Here is a 12,393-nt window from a genome sequence, read left to right as displayed (position 1 = left end):
TTAAATAAAGTCAGTATCTTCTAAAAACAATAAATAATTAAGTATTTTATTCCAATATTTATTAAATATACTATTGTAAATGATTTTGCATGTGGTTTACATTTCAGTGCTAAATGCATGACGATGCATATATGCATCAAACCTAAAAATTCAAAAAATAACCAATAAAAAATATTAAATAATTTTTTTAATATTTTTCCATATTTATTTAAGCTATGACCATGAAGGAAAAAAATGTTTGGTATAAGAATGGCAACACTTGTTCGCGGATTCATACTTTGATACGTAGTTTGTAAACATACTTTCTGGTCATGCTTTGATGCGTGTGTGCGTGCATAAATGTTTGTGTGTTAGTGGCTCCCTTTGTTTCGTTGTATATTTTGAAAGTATTACTCTCTTTAATTGTCATATGAAAATCAATCTTTGCTAAATTATTTTCTGCTCGTGAAATGGATTTTTACTGCCTATCTCTAAATAAATTTTCCATTATACTCTTACAAAACCGTTATAATAAATAGTAATGTCTGAAGAAAATCGAAGTTTCGGTAGCTTTATGTCTAGCGATCGAGATATGCACAGTTATTGCAAACCACCTATACGAAAAAACTCTGATGATGACATGGATAATGATACTAGTGAAGAATATTGTATTTGTAGAAGTAAAGATACCAGCAGATTCATGATTGGTTGTGATAGTTGCAATGAATGGTACCATGGTGATTGTATTAGCATAACAGAGCAATATGCAAGAAATATTAGAACATTTTATTGCTTGATGTGTAGAGAACGTGATCCAACGCTTGAAATTCAATTTAAGGAAAAAGTAGAGAAAAAGAAAACTGAATCTGACGGCAAGAAAAGTAATTTAACTTGTGAAGATGACAGAAACAGGAAATCTGCTCGCAGATGTGGTGAATGTGTTGCATGTTATCGAACTGAAGATTGTGGCCGATGTGACTTCTGTAAAGATATGCGGAAATTTGGTGGACCTAATAAAATAAGACAGAAATGCCGTCAACGACAGTGCATGAACTTTGGTCTTATTTTAGGCAAAAAACCAAAATATATACCTGGTTTGCACAGTGAAGATACGGAAGATAATGATCGTTCTGGTAACCTTTCAGCTACTGTTGCACAGATAAAACTTTCTAATGACGAAGAAGATGATGATGATAGGGATGCAGATTATGAACCTCACAGTAAGAGAGCTCACTCAAAATTGCGACACAAAAGCAGATCTGGCCGACAAACTAATAAGCATAGGAGCAAAAAAGAAGAACATAGAAAAAAGAGGGGTGAAAAAGAGAAAAGTTCTAGCAAAAAAGAACATGACATACATCCTCAGTGTTATGGACCAGGCTGTACATATCCTTCAAGACAAAATTCTAAGTATTGTTCTGACCAGTGTGGAATGAAATTGGCTACTAATCGCATTTATGAAATACTTCCTCATCGTATTCAACAATGGCAGCGTACTGTGTGTGTTGCTGATGAAAATAATCGAAGAGCTCTGGAGAAAGTACGACGCGAGCAGCAAGAGACGAAAGAAAGATTATCTGCATTAAACAAAAAACAAGAAGCTTTAGAAAAACTTATTGAAGTAGCAAAAAGGACATCACTGGCTGCAGATCAAGACAGTTTAGAAGGTGATACTGATGAAGCTGAAATCAGTATATATTGTGTAACTTGCGGTCATGAAATAAGTGCTAAAAGTGCATTAAAGCACATGGAGAAATGTTTTAACAAATATGAAAGTCAGACATCATATGGCTCATTTTATCAAACAAATATTGAAGGAAGTAACATTTTTTGTGACTATTATAGTCCTCAGCAAAGGACTTACTGCAAGCGTTTAAAAATTTTATGTCCAGAGCATTCTAAAGAACCAAAAGTATCTGATGATGAAGTGTGTGGATGTCCATTGACTGAGGGAGTTTTTAAACCATCTGGTGAATTTTGTCGTGCTCTTAAAAAGAAATGTCTTAAACATCATCAGTGGGAAAAATTCAAAAGAGCAGAGATTGATTTGGATAAAATGAGAATTCTTTTCAAATTGGATGATTTAATTGAGCAGGAAAGAAGCATTCGTCAGCAAATGGCTAATCGAGGTGGAGTATTGGGATTGATGTTACATCAGACAATTCCATATGAAGCAGTGCCTGAAGGTTGATATAAATTTGTTTATATCATGAAATATTAATTTTTGCTTAATAATATTGTGCTCGGTTTCCATAAAAATGCCATGTTTCAGAAAGAAATTCATTTTAAATAGTTTAGTGCCATGTTTAATAGTCTGTTACATAATTATTTAATTGAGTGTTTTTGAAAGTTAAAATTTATGTGCAGATACAGTCATATATATATATATATATATGTTACTGCTCAAGTGCATTAATGTGCACATTACCTAGCTAATCTGAATTGATTTGCTGTGTTAAAGTGAGGAATTGTGAGATTTCCGCATTTTACCTAGGTAATGTGCACATTGACGACTTCCGTATCGTTGAAGTTCATAAGTTTCTTTCATTGCCTTTCCCTCTCCCTACACTTTGCACATTACCTTCTAGGCACTTGCTAGTCTGCACATTACCTTCTAGGCACTTGCTAGTCTGCACATTGCTGTCTAGGCACTCGTTGAACTGAAAATAAAGATCAATGCTGGAACAACAATAACATTTCTATACACTTAAATTAACATGATGTAATTTATTTATTTTTCAATATCTAAAAAATAAGTGGTACAACTCTGATATACGCCCTAATTTCACCAAATGTGGCGATATGTGTTCCGCGATGGTTTTTGGCGTGATTGTGTGTTATATGACAACCCTGATGACGTTGAAAAATCTTTCACTGGAGTTCGTTGGTTCCCGTCATGCTTTGTGTCTGAGAAGCTAGGGGGGAAAGATTTAATGGTGAAAGTTGTTGAATTGAAGTTCGGTATAAGGAAATATCATCGTGGCGATCCTGTTGAAGGGCAATGGGTATTTGGAGGTGTGGAAAGAAGGTATGGGAGATTATTTTTAGTGGCTGTGCAGGATAGAAGTATGGATTTATGATTATTTGTTATTTTATTTATTTGTGAACCATAGTATGAATTTTCTGGATAGTGTGTCTGGCTGTCATATACATACGATAGTGATTACGTGGCGGTATGTTAAAGGCAGCATGAAATTGGTATTTCTGTTTTTCGAAAAAGCATTAATGGTAAGTGCATTTTATTTTATTCTTGTTCTTATTTTGTAGAATGTTATGTTCATTGTTTTTTTAGTATGAATTTCTGTCGTTATTGTTGTTTTTTTGAATTGTTTGAAATTTATTTTAGTTATTTTGTTGATTAGTGCGTACCGTCTAAATTGTGCAATTCGTAGATGTTTTTTAAAGTTGAAACAGAACGTTGTGTACATGGTATTCTTTGAAATTTATTGTTGTTATGTTAATTTATTAAAGCGAGGTGTGCATAGTTCGTAAATTCATTCGTTGCCTAGATGGTGCCATTCGTAGATGTTTTTTTAAGTTAAAACATATCGCTGTGTACATGGACTCTTGCCAAATAATTTTGGGGAACTACTCTGATATGCGCCCTCAATGCGCCAAATTTCTCGCCAAATATTTTTGGCAGTGTGGAGTTATATATGGCAGCATGGAGTTTTGGCGAGAAACTCCACGCTGCCATATTGCTATCTAAATTTTTTGTCTACATTTCGAACTTTAAGCCTAAAATGTCTCCAAAAACACAGTTTTCGCGAATGCAAAAACCACGTTTTGAACACACAATTTAAGCTAAAAATCCGAAACAAAAACGAAAAATTTAGATAGCAACACCGTGAAGTATAACAATAAATTTCAAAGAATACCATGTACACAGCATCCTGTTTCAACTTAAAAAAAACTTAACAATTTAGGCGAATCGCACAATTTAGGCAACAAACAAATTTACGAACTACGCACACCTCATTTTAATAAATTAACATAACAACAATAAATTTCAAAGACTACCATGTACACAGCATTCTGTTTCAACTTTAAAAAACATCTATGAATTGCACAATTTAGACAGTACGCACTAATCAACAAAATAACTAAAATAAATTTCAAACAATTCAAAAAAAACAACAATAACGACAGAAATTCATACTAAAAAAACAGTGAACATAACATTCTACAAAATAAGAACAAGAATAAAATGCACTTACCATTAATGCTTTTCCGAACAGCAGAAATACCAATTTCATACCGCCTTTAACATGCCGCCACGTAATCACTATCATATTTATATGACAGCCAGACACACTATCCAGAAAATTCATACTATGGTTCACAAATAAATAAAATAACAAATAATCACAAATCCCTACTTCTATCACGCACAGCCACTAAAAATAATCTCCCATACCTTCTTTCCACACCTCCAAATACCCATCGCCCCTCAACAGGATGGCCACGACGATATTTCCTTATGCCGAACTTCAATTCAACAACTTTCACCATTAAATCTTTTCCGCCTAGCTTCTCAGACACAAATCATGAGGGGAACCAACGAACTCCAGCGAAAGATTTTTCAACATCAACAGTGTTGCCATACAACATGCAATCACGTCAAAATCCAGCGCAGGACACATATCGCTACATTTGGTGAAATTAGGGCATATATCAGAGTTGTACCCAATTTTCCACACATTAACGAACAACCATAGTTAATCTGCAGTACAGTGTGTATATGCTTGATGATATTTTTTTCCTCTCCCAATATATTTTATGTATGAAATATTTTGTATAGTTCCATACTCATAAGGTGGTTAATTTTGCTACTATTTTTTCTATCATGAAAGTGTTAAGTAGCTTTCGCTTAGTGTTTTTAACTTTCTGAAGTGAAATACATATGGTAAAAACCCACGTAATTCAAATGGCAGAAAGAAATTATATTGAATCAGTGATTCCAAAAACAGACATCTCCGAATTAGTTTAAAAAAAAAAAAAAAAACTAATCATTTGTATTTTAACGTATCTGTTTATAGATGTTAATTTCAATGCTTTTAAATCGTTTTTCTGTCTTGTATTATTAAAAAAGAAAAAAAAAAGAAAACTATTTATCTTATGGTCACTCTAAATACAAAAAATATTGCATAACTGTATCCTGATTAAAATATGTATGCCTTTAATGCAAGGTTAAAGCTTAGTCCTGTGAAAAAGTATTGATTTATTTAATTTGTGATATTATTATGTGCATTAATTTTATATGCTGATAGTAACTAGTATATAAAATATCCAAATAGCTTTCCTTCCTTTCAGAGATTATATTTTTAAAAAATTTGTGCCACCTTTTAAAAAAGAGTATGATAAATGTAGGATGGTGATATTTCCAAATAGGATCATATTTCAGGTAGACCAGAAATATGAATAGGTTTTCATTCTTTGATTAAGAATTTATTTGGGAGTTTCTCGAAAAGCTGTTAAATTTTCAGATTCATGATAAAGTTTATGGATGCTTTATACGTTTTAGATATATGATATCCTTGAAAATATATATTTATCTACATACAATAATTTTTATTTAAATTTTTCTTATCACCATATGCATTAATTTCATTTCTAGAGCAACATTAGCTTTTTTAGATTTTTATCTCCTCATATTTCATTTTCTTTAAAATTTACCTATGATGATTTATTTAATGTTGTTATATGCATGATGATCAATATGTTTTCTTTCCTTATAACAATTTTTGTCTCTGGTAATCCTTATTATTATTATTATTGTAATTAATTTGTTTTTGTTACTGAAATGCTTGAAATCATGTACAGTACAAAGTCCGTGGCGCATGCGCCAACGCGGCGCATGTGCAGAAAGTTTTTAGCTTTGAGGTCCGGATTATAGATCATTCCGGATTATGGGTGTCCGACTTAACGACTTTTGACTGTATCTCATGTGTATAATATACCAATACAGTCAAAAGTCGGTAATCCGGACTCGTTGGAACTTCGGCGATTCCGGATTATCGATTTTTACGTATTATAGATCATCAGTTTAAATCTTGTAAGATAGCATGCAGAAATTCTAAAATTAAAAATATGAAACCATAATTTATGAAATAAAGAACAATTATGATCTAAAGGGTATCAAAATTTACAAAAAAAAAGCTTAATATTTATTTGTTTACTTTATTAAACATTTCTTTCAATGTAAGTTGTTTAAGTTGCTTCGTTTTTTGTGCTAATACTTTCTCTTTAATTCTATAAATAGACATAATTTCTTGTTCAGTTACAAAGTTCCACTGTTCAAGTCCTGTAATTGCTGTGTTGAGAATATCCACTAACTTGTCAATCGAAACCTCTGTGTCACTTTCGTCGGTATCGGAAGCGCAAGGGTAAACACTTGATGCACATGCATAAGTTTGTGCCTTTGAGGCCTGGATTATAGACTTTGTACTGTATATAGATGTGTATAGAATTCTACAATAATTTATAATGAATTTTAAAAACATATTACATTGAGAGTTCATGACCATAACTCCAAGTCTGACTGTGACTCCGAAGGAATTTGATTATAATACTGATAAGAGGAAATTTTTAATTTAATAATTAATTAAATTTAATCATAAAATTAAATTGAATGGTTATAGACCATAAAATAAAGAGAGAAGTTTTTTAACTGTTTATTTATAATCATAGAATATTATATATTACAGAGAACAGTATAGTTCTATTTTTTACATATATCCAAAAGTTTTGCCATTCACAAGTTACTAAACACTAAATGTTGCCATTTACAAATTACTAAATATTAAATGTTACTGGACAAGCTTAGTCATAGAGTGAAAGAATGTTTATAAAAATAATAATAATCCAAAACATTAATTAAAATAAACTTAAAATTAAGCCTAAGCGAATCATAGGAATAATGAATAATGAAATGACTTTTCAAAAACAGTGAAAGTTTATCTGACTCGAGTTCCAACTTCCTTTAATAACAGATTTATTTTCACATTACAAACACACAGAGATTAATGAGGCTATTTACATGGCTGGTTTAATAGAATCGATCAATCGATGGATACATCTTAATGATGAATAACATTCTGTATTTATGTAGCATAAATTAAATGCAGCGTAACTTAGAACGATCACAACATTTTAAACAAAACTGAGTTTCCATGTGCATAGAGCAAACAAATGATTAAATAATACCAAACAGGAAATGTTTAACTTAATAGGACTGGCAACAAATAAGCTTCAGAAATGACAGTGAAGATACTTTCATCTTGCCTGTGCATTTTCATTTAAAAAGTGTTCCTCTGATGATAAAACACAAAATGAGATCATTCTGTGTTTTGTCATCAGAGGAACACTTTTAATTAACACACATTAGAAATTAAGTATACATCAAAAACACAGAATGAGATCATTCTGTGTTTTTGATGTATACTTAATTTCTAATATTGGTAGTGCTTAGGTGGTTAGATTGATTAGTCTGTTTCTGATATTATTCTGTATTTGTGCATTATAAACTATTATGTCACCCTGTAATTTCATAATTGCATTTTAAATACCATGTCACAAGTTCAATGGCCATATTTAATTTATGGAGGTACATTCATTATTACATATTTCTGCATCTTTGGACTCTGTGTAACACCTTTCATATCACCTGCTCAATTTGAATTGATTAATTTGAAAGTAGCAATTTCTTAGTGGAGGTTGTTCCATGAACCAGGGTACTCCAGTGATTGTACAATTCTTATCAAAGGAAATGATTTCATTCTGTGTATAGATAGGATACAAATAATATTTGTGAATAAGTTAATAAAGATATATTGTGCATATTAATAACATATATGACAAATAGTGAGATTGTGGTTAAAATTTCCGTTATAAAATAAGGTACAAGTGGTGTTTGGGAGGAGATCTCCTCATTTGTGCTTAGTATTTTTTAATGTAGAATTATTTCTAATCAAATTTCATCATCACCAGATAATATAACTTGTACATGCTTTCAAAATGTTTTAATATGTAAAATGAAGTACAAATTACATTAAATTTCATTTGTTTCCTTTTTAAAATTTAAATTAAAAATAATGTGAAATATATTATGTTAAAGTTTGTATCATTTTATAATTAAATAATTTGAAATCGATAATAATTAAATAAAGTTTTACTTACAATTATGTCATAAGAATCTTCATTACCAAATTTGTTCAGCCTTTTTTTTAGTAATTTAATTTTTATTTTAATAATGCAAGTAAAATAATTTTCATCTTATTTGTCAAAATAATGTTTTATTCACAGCTACTATTTATTAGCTATTAGGAATATTTTTTCAGTGTTACCATTATTTGCAAAAGCTGATATTTTAGCAGTGCATGTTCTCTATTTCTTTTTCTGTATATACTGTATTTCACAAAAGTGTTTGCACACTTTAAGAATTTGCAGAAAAAGCGCTGTAACCCGGAATAGAATTTGAATATAAAGCCCAGTATTTTTTCATATCATCTCCATGTGACTTTGAATAAAACCAAACTTTTAAATCGGTAGATCGGCAGATCCAAAATAAAGTAAGAAGAGTTTGTCTAGCAAAGAGGACTCAAAGTGACTCAACAAGATCAGAGATTTATAGTTAGAAAAATCAATGTTTGAATTTTTTAAGATTTCTGCAGAATTTACTGAAAAATTGTTTACTTAAAACCGTTCGATGAGTACTCTGATCAGCTGTATTACACGGGTACTCTACTCAAAGAAAATTTTTTGAAAGTGCAAAAAACTGAAAACTTAGGCTTTTCTTCTTAGAATCATTAGTAAATAAGCCCAAAGCTTATTAGAATCAGGTCTTATTTGCAGATGAAAGCAAATTTAACATTTTTGATTCTGAATGGCTTATAATTGTATGGAGGGAAAAAAGTGAGGAGCTTAAACCCAAGACCTTGAGTGGTACAGTAATAAAGCATGGTGATGGAGGTGTTCTTGTGTGAGGGGGCATGCTAGCATCAGGATTAAATAATTTAGTATTTATTAATGGTACAGTGAAACATGCTCTCTACTTAAATATTTCAACAGATAATTTATAATTATTTGCCCAAAAGTCGGATACTGGAAACAACTTTATTTTTTATCTATCTTTATTTTATCAGGATGATAATTCTAAGCAGCCCTTAAAATTCACCTTTTGGGTGTCTATAATTGTGTCCTAGTTCTGAAAATACCACCTCAGTCACCAGATTTAATTAGATCACAGAATCACACCAGATCACAGAATTAAAGGTTAAAATACTAAGACACAACATTAAAACAAAAAATCAAAATAAACAAAAAAAAAAAAATGATGGAAGACTGGAGGAATGTTGCTGCATATATTACAAAAAAACTGGTGAACTCTATGCCCAGACGTTTGAAAGCTGACAGAAATACTACATTATTTACTAATGTGTGCAGATTTCTTCAGAGAATATGAAGACTTTTGTGAGGTTACCTTTTTGTTATTGATTTTCAAAAAAAAAAAAAAAAAAAAAAAATTTTACTATGTTCATAAAATAATGAATGTAATTTTGCTAAGAGAAATTTATAGATATAAAAAAATTTTCATTTTAAAATATTAATTTTTATTAATGAATAAAGCAGTATTTCACTGAAGTGTACGAACACTTTTGTGAGCCACTGTATCCAAACAATAATGTTTTTCTAATATTTTGATATTTTTCTGTTCACACTATTTTTGTTCAGAGAAGCAATTCCAGAAATGAAAGTCAGATCTTTTGAAATTGAAATATTTTTTAAATTGCTATTTTATATAAGATTAAAAATTTAGTTGTATGAGTTCACAACATAAGACCATTACTTAAAAAGAAGAGAAATATCATGTAATTTTTCATATTTTTTAAATGCTTAATATGCTCGGCCGCGTTAACTCGGGAACATCAAGCTAAATGTTTTCTATGCACTGAAGTTAGTATGTTCTTGAATTATGTTTGCCATAAGTTTGCATAAGATATACATGTGTCAGCTGTTTAGTTTGTTCCTACACTTTTTTTTTTTTTTTTTTAATCTGTTGCCGAGATAAAGAACATTGTTTTCATTTCAGTAGGCTGCATTGATTGAATCAGAGCCAGCAGATTTAGTTTTGTGATTTTTTATTCATTTATATTATATAATATTTTTGTGGTTTAACTTTACATAATGCTCTATATAATTGCATAATGATCGTGACTCATTAGGATTAACTAAACAATCATTAAATATTGGCATTATTTTAGTTAACTCACTTTGGCGGTATACATAGTTTAGTCAACTTTTAAAAAAATTAATTTTACAAAATGCGTTAATGATCATTCATGTGTAATTAAAATAAAAAATTAAAAACTGGCAGAAAACTGACCTGTATACTGAAATGACAATACTTTCTGGACTTTTATTGGTACATGAAGGGGTTGATAGTTTTTCTCTTTTCCCTTTTTTTTTTTTTTTTTCAATTATAATCTCTGTTTTAAGGTACTGTATTGTAACATAGGTTTTCAAAATATCCCCCCCCCCTTGTACAAATGAGATTTTGGATTACCTTCTAATAATTACTTTACTTTTATCTCGACACTTGATTTTTCTTTTACATGTGTTGTAATGTATAATTTCGAAGAGAGATGTTGATTGAAAGAAAGGTAATTTTCTCTTTTGATTCTCTATGCCAGTTCAAAGTTTTAATGAATACTTAATTTAGATTTGATAGCAAGGAAAGTTTTTATACCTGGCAGTGCAGAATGAATCAGTCACATTGCTGTATAAGCATAAGGATGACAGTGCAGCAAAAGTGATGGTGCATTTTTTAATGTGTCTGAAATAATGCAAATTGTATTGATCATCTAGAGATCATCTAGAGCATAAAAGAGGAAAGATAGGAAAAAAAGAAATATTAATGTAAAAGTTTCACTTGATTCTACTTTCATAACCCAACAGCATCTCCAGCAGAGACTATGAGATAGATAGAGTTGCTAAGTTTCCTCTCTGGCAAAGTGACTGATTACGCTTATTCAAGAGAGCTGCTTCTTAGTGAAATTATGCAGTGAACGAAAGAATAGGGTGTTGGTCATAATTTACACTACCAGAATGATGCTTCATATTATTTTTTAATAGAAAAATGATGTGAAAACATTTCTCAGTCATGATTCTATGATTCTATTCAACTGGTACACATTACAAATAATGACACTACCAAATTAATTCTCAAGGAGCAAGAACTGAAATGCCACCACTGAATTGTTTTCAGAAGGATTCCACTTGGATTCTCTAATTACTAAACTGTTATTAAATGGCTTCATCAGGATCATGAACGTGTTAATTTTTAAAGCTGAAGAAAAATTTTCTAAAAGGAATAATTTACTGCTGATAATGTATTTTTCCAGTGGTATATGTTTTTGTTTAACATTTAGTTTTGTTCATATAGGAGGAAGTAAAATGTTTGCAAGAGGTTGAGGTGTTATTAATTAAAGCTGGAGAAAAATTGTGCAAACTGGTTTATTTGTTACTTTCAATTTGCTCAATGATATTTCTTTTTGTTTGACATTTGATTTTGTAGCTACAGTATGTGATTAAAATCTGGCCAAAAGATCATGTTCTTAATTTGTCATTTACATATATTGATTGCATTTTAATGCTTGTGTTGATTAATAATGATATTGATTCGTTTTTAATTCCCGGTGAATATGTTTTAATATTTTTGTTGAATGTCTTTTCACATTTTATTTTCCTAATGAATAAATCTGTAATTTTTTTCATTATCATGTCATTGACAGAATTGCTGTTCTTGAAATAAATTTTCTTGAACCGTATTTCACATTTACTTGTCTCCTTTAAAAAAAAAAAAAAAAAAAAAAAAAAAAAAAAAAAAAAAAAACAAGCATAATCCTTTTTCTGTACCATGCAAATCCGACATAGAACTTATAGAAGTAAATTAGCAATGAAATAGTGGATAATCAATTCTTATTTAAAATATTTACAGAATAAACAAAGCAATAAAAGGATATAGTTTCAGTACCAGATATTTAAAAAACTCTTAAATTGTTTTGAAGACAATATTTAGGAGTCAAAGAGAGGACAGTAGAAAAGCATTTTGTGTAGGTACTTACTATGACTGTCTTGTGTGGGTGTTCAGGTTGTCCCATGTACAAAGGCACCATTTCAAGAATGTATCTCATAATAAATATTTCTTCCAAGCTGTTAATTAAGAGTCAAACAAACAGTAGAATCCTTGCCCGATTAAGGAACAAATTCCGTTAGTGTTTGGGAGGTGCCAAACATATAAAAAATAATTTGCATCAGCTAGTTGTTTTCCTGGTGTCACTACCATGTTAAAAAGGGCATCAAAAGTTTTTTTTTTTTTTTTTTTACACTTTATTTTTACTCCTCATTGTGTGC

General features: G+C 30.3%; 1 protein-coding gene across 1 annotated transcript; it reads left to right on the top strand.

Annotated features, from left to right (window-relative positions):
- The first annotated feature begins 272 nt into the window (after positions 1–272).
- Positions 273–11,875, top strand: LOC118183019 (CXXC-type zinc finger protein 1-like). Its single transcript, XM_085824181.1, has one exon. The coding sequence runs from the start codon at positions 521–523 to the stop codon at positions 2,168–2,170; it is 1,650 nt and encodes a 549-aa protein (XP_085680307.1). The 5' UTR covers positions 273–520; the 3' UTR covers positions 2,171–11,875.
- Positions 11,876–12,393: the final 518 nt, after the last annotated feature.

Source organism: Stegodyphus dumicola, chromosome 9 (assembly GCF_044657685.1).
Source record: "Stegodyphus dumicola isolate Sdum_Otavi_A_Nest chromosome 9, ASM4465768v1".
Classification (NCBI taxonomy): domain Eukaryota; kingdom Metazoa; phylum Arthropoda; class Arachnida; order Araneae; family Eresidae; genus Stegodyphus; species Stegodyphus dumicola.
Note: the sequence above shows the minus strand (reverse complement) of the source record. Positions and strands in the feature narration are given on the sequence as shown.

Excerpts from the sequence above, each read along its gene's own strand:
- LOC118183019 (XM_085824181.1), top strand. The coding sequence starts at position 521 with ATGTCTGAAGAAAATCGAAGTTTCGGTAGCTTTATGTCTAGCGATCGA.